General features: G+C 50.6%; 1 protein-coding gene across 1 annotated transcript in view; it reads right to left on the bottom strand.

The window, feature by feature from the left end:
- Positions 1 to 3908: 3908 nt before the first annotated feature.
- tgfbi (transforming growth factor, beta-induced) overlaps positions 3909 to 13320 on the bottom strand; it is a 105248-nt gene continuing 95836 nt past the window's right edge. The window contains exons 13-17 of the mRNA XM_072512368.1: positions 11136 to 11251; positions 10940 to 11042; positions 8903 to 8982; positions 4933 to 4957; positions 3909 to 4801 (exon numbers count right to left, since the gene is read on the bottom strand). Of these exons, the coding sequence (XP_072368469.1) occupies positions 4770 to 4801; positions 4933 to 4957; positions 8903 to 8982; positions 10940 to 11042; positions 11136 to 11251 (356 nt within the window). The 3' untranslated portion in view covers positions 3909 to 4769. The remainder of the gene's footprint in view (positions 4802 to 4932; positions 4958 to 8902; positions 8983 to 10939; positions 11043 to 11135; positions 11252 to 13320) is intronic.

Below are 13320 nucleotides of genomic sequence, written 5' to 3' on the forward strand. Positions count from 1 at the left end.
GGGGAGAGATTCAGAAGGGCCCAGAGGGGCAATTTCTTCACTCAGAGGGTAGTGAGTGTCTGGAATGGGCTGCCAGAGGTAATAGTAGAGGCGGGTACAATTGTGTCTTTCAAAAAGCATTTGGATGGTTACATGGGTAAGATGGGTATAGAGGGTTATGGGCCAAGTGCGGGCAACTGGGACTAGCTTAATGGTAAAAACTGGGCGGCATGGACTGGTTGGGCCGAAGGGCCTGTTTCCATGCTGTAAACTTCTATGATTCTATGATTCTATACCAGTGACTGCAGTGGCTGGGACTGGGACCACAAGCATTCCTCAGATATAAAGGGCGGGATTCTATGATCATGAGGCTAAGTTTTGACGTCGTCGGAAACGCCGTCGCGTAGAGTTGCCCCCAACCGGCCCCGCGCCGATGCCAATGGTGCCGATTCTCCGCTCTGTGGGGAATCGCGTCTCGGCGTCGGGGCGGCACGGCGCGATTCGCGCCGATTCTCCGGCTCAGCCCCAGGCTGAAAGAATCCCACCCTGTGTCTCTGACACTAGGACCAGATATGTGCAAGGAGTCTCACGGCGGGGGTCAGAGGTGGGGTGTGGTGGGGTAAAGGAGTTCTTTACACAGGCTGGGTAGAAAGGGGCCCCAATGGGAAAAGACCCAAGATGTGTAATTGTGGACTGGTTGGGGGAATGCAGGAGAAGTTTATCTAGGGACGGTTATGGGCTCCCTAGCCGGCAAAACCCCTAATCGGAATCATAAAATTCTGCCCATTGACTTTTCTCTCCCACCACAGATTCTACTAGATCTGCTGAATAATTCCAGCATTTTCAGTTTATATTTCAGATTTCTCGGATTGCGGTATTTTACTCTTGCATTCAGAGATACATTGGCCGGAATTCTCCAGCCGATGGGGTTCTTTATTCCCATTGATACAAACCCCTGCCCGCGGGTTTCCCGGCTGCGTGGGGTGGCTTCGATGGGAACTCCTATTGACAAGTGACCGGTGCAGGCAGCGGCAGCGAATGGAGCACTGACGAGAAACCTGTGGCTGGGGCACCGGAGAATCCCGCCCATTATCTTTATTTCATTACTAACTTGTTCCTTGAAGATTTAATGATAATGCAATTACTTTGACATCCTGGAAGGCTGCTTTGTCTCAGTAGGACAGATGGGTGCAGACATTTGGGTTGTGGCCCGCACAGACTATAATGATGAAAGACAACACCTGCCTGATAACAGTTTTTAAGTAGGCTGGTTGATTGAATGTGAAGCACAACTACCTACGCAAACAAGTTTCAAGTTCAAATGAATGGAGCATCTAGAATCTATCTGGGATTGGCTCTCTACGAGCCTCACCTGCTGTCAGGCACGTATATGGGCTGGCCTGTATGCCCACCCTACTGAAGAGCAGCAATGAGGCATGTGGCTTGGTGCTAGCAGTTCATCAATAGGATTCGACCAGATTGAATCTAAAGTCTTGACACATGTGCATTAATTAAGATTATCTTCTGCCTTCTGTACAGCCTGGGATGTTTTTTTAAATCTTCCAATGTAGGTAAATGCACAACAATGCTCTTCAGTATAAATTTGAAGAGATCATCAACAGCTGTCTTCCCTTTAGATTCATGGCATACGATTATGGATGAGAAATCTTGCAGAGTAGATATTTGTGTGACATCATTGATCAAGTATATCTACAGTTGATTCGAAAGAGAGATTATTGTAGTAGCCAGGACTTCCCAGGTTTTGTTGGGGATGTTCTAGATCCTAAACGATGAGCAGAAATACCGGGGTAACTGGATAAAGCTTGTGATTTTACCATCCAAGAGAAAGGAACAGTATAACTTTCATTTGGGAGAAGGAATGACATGGTGGTACTTTCTCTGGATTAGTAACCCCGAGACCCAGGGTAATGCTGTGGAGACCTGGGTTCGAATCCTACCATGGCATGGCAAAACTTGAATTCAACAAAAAATCTGGAATTAAAAATCTAATGATGACCATAAAACCATTCTCGACTGTTGCAAAACCCCATCTTGTTCACTAATACCTTTCAAGAAAGGAAATCTGCCATTATTATTTGGCCTGGCCTACATTTGACTCCAGATCCACAGCAATGGGTTGGATTCTCCGCAGCCCCGTGGGGAGACATCGGGCCGGGCGGTTCTTCGGGCGCGCGGCTGATCGGGGGGGCTACATTTCAAAGCTGCCTCTGCGGTCCGAGTTCGCCATGGCGCTCGGCGCGGCCACTGGAGGCCGCCGCCGTGCGCATACGTGGACTCCAGACCAGGGGCGGAATTCTCCCCCAACGGCGCGATGTCCGCCGACTGGCGCCAAAAACGGCGCCAATCAGACGGGCATCGCGCCGGCCCAAAGGTGCGGAATGCTCCGCATCTTTGGCGGCCTAGCCCCAACATTGAGGGGCTAGGCCGACGCCGGAGGGATTTCCGCCCCGCCAGCTGGCGGAAATGGCGTTTGTTGCCCCGCCAGCTGGCGCGGAAATGCGGCGCATGCGCGGGAGCGTCAGCGGCCGCTGACAGTTTCCCGGCGCATGCACGGGAGCGTCAGCGGCCGCTGAAAGTTTCCCGCGCATGCGCAGTGGGGAGTGTGTCTTCCGCCTCCGCCATGGTGGAGGCCGTAGCGGAGGCGGAAGGGAAAGAGTGCCCCCAAGGCACAGGCCCGCCCGCGGATCGGTGGGCCCCGATCGCGGGCCAGGCCACCATGGGGGCACCCCCCGGGGTCAGATCGCCCCGCGCGCCCCCCCCAGGACCCCGGAGCCCGCCCACGCCGCCTGGTCCCGCCGGTAAATACCAGGTTTGATTTACGCCGGCGGGACAGGCAATTTCTGGGCGGGACTTCGGCCCATCCGGGCCGGAGAATTGAACGGGGGGTCCCGCCAACCAGCGCGGCCCGATTCCCACCCCCGCCCAATCTCCGGTACCGGAGACTTCGGCGTGGGCGGGATTCACGGCGGCCAACGGCCATTCTCCGACCCGGCGGGGGGTCGGAGAATGACGCCACTGGGGTGAAATTCTCCCCCAACGGCGCGATGTCCGCTGCGCCAAAAACGGCGCCAATCAGACGGGCATCGCGCCGGCCCAAAGGTGTGGAATGCTCTGCATCTTTGGCGGCCTAGCCCCAACATTGAGGGGCTAGGCCGATGCCGGAGGGATTTCCGCCCCGCCAGCTGGAGGAAATGGCGTTTGTTGCCCCGCCAGCTGGCGCGGAAATGCGGCGCATGCGCGGAAGCGTCAGCGGCCGCTGAAAGTTTCCCGCGCATGCGCAGTGGGGAGAGTGTCTTCCGCCTCCGCCATGGTGGAGGCCGTAGCGGAGGCGGAAGGGAAAGAATGCCCCCACGGCACAGGCCCGCCCGCGGATCGGTGGGCCCCGATGGCAATTTCTGGGCGGGACTTCGGCCCATCCGGGCCGGAGAATTGAACGGGGGGTCCCGCCAACCGGCGCGGCCCGATTCCCGCCCCCGCCCAATCTCCGGTACCAGAGACTTCGGCGGGGCGGGGGCGGGATTCACAGCGGCCAACGGCCATTCTCCCACACGGCGGGGGGTCGGAGAATGACGCCCCAGAAGTGCAGGGGCCCATATCCGCAACTAAAGCTGCGTGAATCACTCTGGGTCTCTGCTAGCCACCTGCAGGTGAGTGAATCGGAAACTTTTTTTATCGGAAACGCGGGAGTGAAACACCAGCGTTTTTACGCAGGTGTGGGGACATTTTGGGAGAATCTAGCCCACTATGCTTCTTAAGTGATCCCTCAAGGACAATTTGGGATGGGCAGTTAATTTTGGATGAGCCAGTGAAAGAATAAAAAAGTTACAGAATCATTCAACAAACCAACCAATCTAATAATTGTGGTAACGATACCGTAAGGTTTCTATTTAATTAATAAAGAACAAGACTTTCTAAAAAATGAACACTTTATTGCAGTTTCAAATTACTTCAGAGAAATGAATATTTTTGAAAATATTACAGAAGAAATTTTGAAGATAAATATAATATTTTAAAAGGATTTCCAATGTGTTTGGAGATATATATAATATATATATATGACCCTTACCAAAGTCTAAGTGATATAACATAAAACCCGACTGCAGCTTGTGACATGCATTGATGTGAACACTCAGGTATATAAACATAATCTAGCATGTGTATAGTAGGAGGAAATAAAATTTAAAATGAAATGGAAACAAAATTATGTGGTACTGCAGATATCTTTTCGCATAAATGTTGGGTTACATTCATTGCAAGCAATCCAGAAACCCAAGAGGAGTGCACAGAAACATGCTGCTGAATGGTACATGCATGGGCACGCATTGACTCAAATACAAATGTACAATGTCCCACAAGCACACATGTGATACACACACACAATTTCGATATGCACTTACACACTATTGGGAACAGACACACATATGCTCATGCATACAAAGACTAACATGCACTCGTGTTTTATGTTTCCGACCTGCAAACTTCACTTATAGGCTAGCTGTAGCTTCAAACTAGACTCCACCACTACTCCGCCCGCCCCCCACCATTCATAAGAATGCTAAATGCAACCTCGAGTGACAAATGAGAAAAGTAACGCTGCAATTTCAATCCTAATCCTGAAAATGTACAAATCAGCAAGCAATATGACATTATAGTGAGGAAATGACATGCTATAGAATATAAACATTCAAATTGAGAAAAATATGTGTCACAGAATTCAGAGTTCCTGAAAGGTTCTTGCAATGATCTACTGGCTGCTTTTCACAGTCATTTTACTTGCTCTTTTGCAGAATGGCACCTCGGACTGAAATTTAAAATAAAATTGTATTATTGAACTTATAATGCATTCAACAATGAATCACTAAAATATGCAGTAAGATTGATTACCATTGCAAGAATTAAAATTATATAAATATTTCTGGGTGTTTTACATACCTTTCCGTATCCTAGGGCGTGGAACCTAAAACCCCAAAAAATTAGTTAGACTTTGGTATTCTTGTTCAATCTCTATAAGAAATGTGACAACTTTCATGCACATTACAATTGAATCATATGAAAGAAACAGACTAGATCTGACCAACAAGACTGTTGCCAATTACCCATAAATGCATTCTTTCAAGGCTAGAGGCTGTGCCTTGATTTATCCAAAATCTTTACAATCTGAAGTGACTCTTTGGTAGAGTGCAGATTCTCCAAGAAATAAATTCAATGGGCGGGATTCACCGCAATCGGAGAATTGGCTCGACGCCAGCGCCGAGAACAGAGCGAACCATTCCGGCTTCGGGTCAACCGGAAGTTGAGGAATTCTCCGCACTTCTGGGGGCTAGGCCAGCGCCGGATGGGTTGGCGCCGCGCCAGCTGGCGCTGAAGGGATTACGCAAGTTAGCGCATGCGCAGAACCGTTGGCGTGGTTTAGCGCATGCGCAGACCAGCCGGCGTATTCTGGCACATGCGCAGAGGGGTGTCTTCTTCGCGCCGACCATGGCGGAGCCCTACAGGGGCCGGCGCGGAAGGAAGGAGTGCCCCATGGCACAGGCCCACCCACAGATAGGTGGGCCCCGATCGCGGGCCAGGCCACCATTGGGGGTCCCGGGGCCGGATCCCCCCGTGGCCCAGCCGAGGACCGCACCAGCCGGCCTACCAGCCAGGTCCCGCCGTGAGGGACCATGTCCAATCCACGGCAGCAGGACTGGCCAGAAACCGACGGCCGCTCGGCCCATAGGTGCCCGGAGAATTGCCGGGGGGGCCGCTGCCAACGGCCCCCGACTGGCGTGGCATGATCCCCGCCCCCGCCCGAAAATCGGTGCCGGAGAATACGGCAGCCAGCGTCGGAGCGGCGAGGTGGGATTTGTGCCGCCCCCCCAGGGATTTTCCAACCCGGTGGGGGGTCGGAGAATTCCGCCCAATAAGTTTCGCACCAAGGCATCCTCAGTCATTACTCTGTCAGCCTCTGCACAAAGTAACTCCTCATGGTCTGTGATTTCAATCTCCCACTCATCTCTGCTCCAATTTCACTGCCCTCCTGTTCTCTTAATTCCCCTCCCCTACCCACTCTACATTAACTTCCACAGACACCCCTTGAACTTGTCTTTGCTCGTGGCATCATTCCTCTCATTCTGTCAGTCCATGAGGGTATCTCTGACCACTTTGTTGCATCCCTCGTGATTTACAACCCCAACCCTCTTCGGACCTCATTTCATTCTGCATCCACTGATAGAAAACTCTCTCGCAAGTCACTTACAACCGCTACTTCAAATTTGCAACTACCTCGCCTTTATTTCTACGTTTGCCACAAATTGTCTACAGCTATCACTCTCCTTATATATTCATTCTGCCTTTCATGCCCCGAGCCCAGTTAAACACTCACTCTCTCTTACACTGGCCATTGCCCCATCTTAATTCCCTTAGATCCCAGGGATGCACATTGAAATGTATCGGGGCACAACTGGCTTAACTATCCATTACTAGATTTGGCTTCACCACATAAAGTACTGGAAAGCTATTTTTTATTCTTTCATGGGACGTTGGTGTTGCTGGCTGGGCCATCATTTTTATTTTCTATGAGAATCATAGGATCATAGAATTTACAGTGCAGAAGGAGGCCATTTGGCCCATCAGGTCTGCACCGGCCCTTGGAAAGAGCACCCTACCTAAGCTCACACCTCCATCCTATCCCCGTAATCCCACCTAACCTTTTTTTGGACACTAACGGGATTTTATCATGGCCATTCCACCTAACCTGCTCATCTTTGGACTGTGGGAGGAAACCGGAACACCCGGAGGAAACCCACGCACACACGGGAAGAACGTGCAGATTCCGCACAGACAGTGATCCAAGCCGAGAATCGAACTTAGGACCCTGGAGGTGTGAAGCAACTGTGCTAACCACTGTGCTACTGAGAAGATGGTGATGAACATCCTTCTTAAACCGCTGCAGTCCAATTGGTGTAGGTATACCCATAGTGCTTTTAGAGAGGGAGTTCCAGGAATTTGACCCAGCAACAGTGAAGGAATGGTGATATAGCTCCATTTTGCAGGATGTTATGCATCTACTCCCCTTGTCCTTCTAAGTGGTAAAGTTCACAGGTTTTCAAGGGTGCTATTGAAGGAGCCTTGGTGAGCTGCTGCAGTGCATCTTAGAATAGAATCAGAGAATCCCAGCAGTGGAGCAGGAATCCATTTGACCCTTGAGTCTGCACTGACCCTCTGAAAGAGCACCTTATCTAGACACACGCCCCCAACCTATCCCTGCAACCAGTAACCCTACCTAACCTTTTGGACGCTATAAGATGCAATTTATCATGGCCAAACCACCTAACCTGTACATCTTTGGACTGCGGGAACAAACGAGAGCATCCGAAGGTGACCCACGCAGACACGGGGAGAATGTACAAACTCCACAGAGGCAGCCACCCAAGGCTGGAATTGAACCCAGTCCCTGGCGCTCTTCACCGACCTTTGGAAAGAGCACCTTACCTCGGCCCACTCCCTTGCCCATTGCTTCAACCCTGTTACCCCACCTAACGCCACCTAACCTTTGGACACCGAGGAACAATTTAGCATGGCCAAGCCACGTAACCTGTGCATCTTTGGACTGTGGGAGGAAACAGGAGCACCCAGAGGAGACCCTCTGCACGAATGCATGAATGCACAAATTCACACAGACAGTCACCCAAGGCCAGAATCGAACCCAATCTCTGGCACTGCAAGGCAGCAGTGCTGACCACTGTGCCATCGTGAAAGCGATATCTCATAGATGGTACACAATGTTGCCACTGTGCATCAGTGGTGAAGATGGTGGATGGGGGCTGCTTCGTACTGGCTGGTGCGAAGCTTCTTCACTGTTGTTGGAGCTGAATTCATCTAGGAAAGTGTGAGTATTCCATCACACTCCTGATTTGTGCCTTGTAGGTGACGGACATGACTTTGGGAGTCAGGCAGTGCGTTAGTCTCCACAGGATTCCCAGCCTCTGACCTGCTCTTGTAACCACAGAATTGTTTTTCTATTCATTCATGGGATGACTAGGCCAGCATTTATTACCCATCACTAATTGCCATTGTTAAGGAGATTGTGAGCTGCCTTCTTGAACTGCTACAGTGCATGTAGTGTAGGTACACACAGCGTGCTGCTAGGGAGGCAGTTCCTGGATTTTGGCTCATTGACAGTGAAGTAACGACAACATAGTTCCAAATCAGGATGGTGAGTGGCTTGGAGGGGGACTTCCAGGTGATGGTTTCCCATGTCCCTGCTGCCCTTGTCCTGCTAAATGATAGCGGTCATGGGTTTGGATCATCTCAGCGCATGCGCAGGGCATTCTTCTCCGCGCTGGCCATGGCGGACCGTTACACCGGCCGGCGCAGAGGGAAAGAATACCCCCACGGCACAGGCCCACCCGTGGATCGGCGGGCCCCGATCGCGGGCCAGGCACCGTGGGGCCCCCCCGGGGCCAGATCCCCCCCCCCCCCCGCGTCCACCGCCCGAGGACTCCGCAGGACGTCTGCAGAGCCAGGTCCCGCCGATACGGACCTGGTGTATTTTACGCCGGCGGGACCTGCCGAAAACGGGTGGCCACTCGGCCCATCGTGGGCCGGAGAATCGCCGGGGGCGGGGCGCCATCAACAGCCCCCGACTGGCACGCCGCGATTCCCACCCCTGCTGAAAAACCGGCGCCAGAGAACCCGGCAGCCGGCATCGGGGCGGGATTTACGCCGCCCCCCCCGACGATACCCCAGCCCGCGGGGGGTTGGAGAATCCCGCCCAAGAAGACTGGGACTTCCTTCACTGATTTTCACCTCTTTCATCACATTATACCAAACTGCAAAATAAAGAGTTAAGAACCGGTGTTCCAAGCTACCCTTCAGGGATTTGGAATACCCTCACATTTAACATCAACAGGGTTATTACCTTAGCTGGGCTGACTCCAAAGCGAAGGATATCGTCACTGCTGATCTCCATGCCATTTTGGCTTTCTGATTGTCTCGTAGCTTGTAAATGAAACAATATGTTTGTTTAAAATCCACTATGGTGCATTTAACAGTGAATTACATGCCTGAATTAAATCTCTGGTTGAAAACAAAGCTTAAAATTGATGATCTACCAAATCACAGAATTATTACAGCATATAGGAGGCCTATTGGTCCATTGTGTGCACCACAGTGCTCTCCAAATCAGCATAGTCCAAAATAAACACATTTGCCAGTAGTTTAAGATCAAATCCAAACATTTGTACCCACTTGTTCTTTTTTAAAAAACTAAATTTAGAGTACCCAGTTCGTTTTTCCAATTAAGGGGCAATTTTTATTTTTAGTGTGGCCAATCCACCTACCCTGCACATCTTTGGGTTGTGGGGGTGAGACCCACACAGACACGGGGAGAATGTACAATCCCCACACGGACGGTGTTTATGTAGTTACATTGTGTACCTTGTGTTGCCCTATTATGTATTTTTTTAATGTTATTTTCTCTTCATGTACTTAATAATCTGTTGAGCTGCTCGCAGAAAAATACTATTCACTGTACCTCGGTACACGTGACAATAAACAAAATCCAATCCAATCCAGTTACATGGGGCCAGGATCGAACCCGGGTCCTCGGCACCGTGAGGCCGCTGTGCTGATCACTGCGCCACCGTGCCGCCCTATACCCACTAGTTCTAAGCTTGTGCTTTTGTTTTCTTTTCATAAGATGCTTAGAGACATTTGAAATAAAACCACCATTTGCCAATTATCATCTCGCTACAACACCACTTATACCTGTAAGCAGAAAGATCATTGACCTGAAACATTAACATTGGTTCTCTCTCCCCAAATACTGCCTAACCCGCTGAGCATTCCCAGCATTTTATGTTTTTTAACAATATTTTTATTGGCATTTTCAACATTTACAATATAACAGTTTGGCGTGTAAGGCACATGGTATTTACAAAGTAGCAGCTCAAGTGTGTCTGATATTTACCAGCCAGTTCGTATCCTATGTACAACCGTTTTTACAAGTGGTCCCTTCCTCCCCCCCGCCCTCACCATTGCCACCCCCCCCCCCCCCCCCCCCCCCCCCCCCCAAACCACTTTGCTTTCCCCTGTTTGAGGCATGCTCCATTTCACATGTTCTGGGCATGCCCCAGACTTGTCAGGTTCTGTACAGCCTTCTTTAAGGCGCTTTCCATGATCATGGGGGTGAGGGTGGAGCCATGCCTGAGAGTGGCAGTCTTCGGGGTATCGGAACAGCCAGCCCTTCATATGGGGAAGAGGGCCGACGCCCTGGCTTTTGCATCTCTAATCGCGCGCTGGAGAATCCTGCTTGGCTGCCCTCCTAGAGATGCAGACTGGCTGGCAGACCTGGCAGAATTTCTCCATTTGCCAATAAACACATTTGCCAGTAGTTTAAGATCAAGTGTATTTCATGTTTTTAAATCAAATTTTCAACATACATAGTTTCGGTTTTGATCTGGTTGAAAAATTTATTGACAGCTGGTGGCATTTAATTTCAAATCAATAAATCTGGAATTGAAAGCTCTCAAAAATGATGACCCCCCAAATCATCAGTTCTGCGAAAATCCAGCTGGTTCACTAATGCCCTTTAGGAAAGGGACTCTGCTGCCCTTACCTGGTCTGGCTTACATATGACACCAGACCCAGAACATTGTGGTTGACTCTTAACTGAACTCTAAAATGGCTGAGTGAGCCATTCAATTCAAGGATAGTTATGGATGGGAAACAAGTACCATCCCATAAAAGATTTATTTTTTCAAAATTTCCTGTTGTCTAGAAAGGGGAAGATAATAAAACAAATTGAAGAAGAACGGTTTTCCATTTTTCTCAAGTTACTTAGCTATCCAGTTAAACCTTTCACATTAAACACTGCATGTGTACTGTATACAGTTGTTTCATTGTATAGCATTGTGTGTTGTAAAGCCTTTTTCATTCTATGCAAACTGCTCCTTACCAGAGGGCTGCAGGACCTGGTTAATGGCATGGATCACGCCATTAGTTGCCATCAGGTCGGACTCTATAACGGGAAATTTATTTACATGGAGCACATGTCTTTTCTGAAAGAGATCACACAATATTTCTGTTTATTCACAGTATCAACCAAAGTGAAGTGACGGCAGAATTCAGTGGTAAGAAGCTGAGCACTTAACTGTTCCCACTTCCAGCTTAGCACCGTGCAGGGATTTCAATAACACAATCTGGCTGGCAGCACCACCGCTAACCAAGATTTGTTCAGTAATGTGGTACTTCAACAAACTGGGGTCACCTGACGGGAAAGGAGAAGAAAGCAAAAATGTCAACAAATTGTTAACCTTGGCCGAGGAAGTAACGATTGGTTTTGCTTAACGAAGAAATGTTTATTTTAATTGGCACAGAGTCAGTTGAGAAGAATTGTTACTTCAAATTCAAAATGACGGTTCATCTATTAGCACAGGTTTTAAAAAGATTAATATATTTGCATGAATTAAGATGACAATTGACCCTCGAATGTGAATCCATTTGTCATGAATAGGGAAGATATGTTTATAAGTGTGCGATGAATCAAAAAGGCTCTGGTGCATTTCAATGGCAGTATTGAATGTTGTTATGACATTGGTGCAAATTCAAATTACATGACGTTAAAAGAAAGGAAAGAATGTTCTTTTGCTAATCTATTCTGGTATGTTCTGCAAGGTCTGGCTATACTCTGACAGCTCATTGTAAAATAGTTGTACAAATATTGCCTTCTTTAAAAGTTGTCTTTTGCTCTGAGGTGTTTTTAATAATTCATTTTCTGGATGTGGGCAGTGGTTGAAGCCTGGGATTTGTTACACGTCCCTAGTTGCCCATGTGGGGGTGGAGGTGAGTCTTCTCATTACACTGCATTGCTATTCAGCAGGGAATTGCAGAATTGTGACCATGAACAGCAACATGGGCGTCATTCTCCGAACCCCGGCCAGGTCGGAGAATGGCCGTTGGCCGCCGTGAATCCCGCCCCCGCCCCCGCCGAAGTCTCCGGTACCGGAGATTGGGCGGGGGCGGGAATCGGGCCGCACCGGTTGGCGGGACCCCCCACTCAATTCTCCGGCCCGGATGGGCCGAAGTCCCGCCCAGAAATTGCCTGTCCCGCCAGCGTAAATCAAAGCTGGTATTTACCGGCGGGACCAGGCGGCGTGGGCGGGCTCCGAGGTCCTGGGGGGGGGCGCGGGGCGATCTGACCCCGGGGGTGCCCCCACGGTGGCCTGGCCCGCGATCGGGACCCACCGATCCGCGGGCGGGCCTGTGCCGTGGGGGCACTCTTTCCCTTCCGCCTCCGCCACGGCCACGGCATTCCGCACCTTTGGGCCGGCGCGATGCCCGTCTGATTGGCGCCGTTTTTGGCGCCAGTCGGCGGACATCGCGCCGTTGGGGGAGAATTTCGCCCCATATGTTCAAATCATCATTATGCATAATTTGGAGGTGATGATGTTCTCATGCACCTATTGTCCTTGTCATTCTAGGTGGTGGAGATCGTGGGTATCGGAGGTGTTGCCAAAAAAAATTTGGCTGCTATATTTTCTGTAAATAGTACACATTGTCACCACCCCTTCTAACACAGGCCTACTGTGGCTGCAGTTGATGTTTAGATTAATAGGTGCAGCATTAATCAAGTGGATTGTTTTGTCCTTAATATATTAGAACATGTTGAAAATTCCTCAGCTGAATCCATCCGTGGAGCAGAGAATATCCCAGTTTATTTCTGAGCTGTTACTTGGAGGTGGTGGAAACGCTCTGGGGTGACAAAAGCAAAAGCATTCGTCTCTGACCTAATGGAATAGCTATGACATTTGTGTCTGGTTAATGATGCCACCTGTGATGTTTGCCATGGGAGACTTGCCAATCATTTTACTGACTTCAGGGGCGAAATTCTCCGACCCCCCGCCGGGTCGGAGAATCGCCTGGGGCTGACGTGAATCCCGCCCCCGCCAGTTGCCGAAGTCTCCGGCACCGGATATTCGGCGGGGGCGGGAATCGCGCCGCACCAGTTGGCGGGCCCCCCCGCTCGATTCTCTGACCCGGATGGGCCGAAGTCCCGCCGGTAAAATGCCTGTCCCGCCGGCGTAAATTAGACCACCTACCTTACCAGCGGGACAAGGCGGCGCGGGCGGGCTCCGGGGTCCTGGGGGGGGCGGGGGGCGATCTGGCCCCGGGCGGTGCCCCCACGGTGGCTTGGCCCATTATCAGGGCCCACCGATCCGTGGGCGGGCCTGTGCCGGTGGGGCACTCTTTCCCTTCCGCCTCCGCCACGGTCTCCACCATGGCGGAGGCGGAAGAGACTCCCTCCACTGCGCATGCGCGGGAATGCCGTCAGCGGCC

This window comes from Scyliorhinus torazame, chromosome 7, assembly GCF_047496885.1.
Source record: "Scyliorhinus torazame isolate Kashiwa2021f chromosome 7, sScyTor2.1, whole genome shotgun sequence".
Taxonomy (NCBI): Eukaryota; Metazoa; Chordata; class Chondrichthyes; order Carcharhiniformes; family Scyliorhinidae; genus Scyliorhinus; species Scyliorhinus torazame.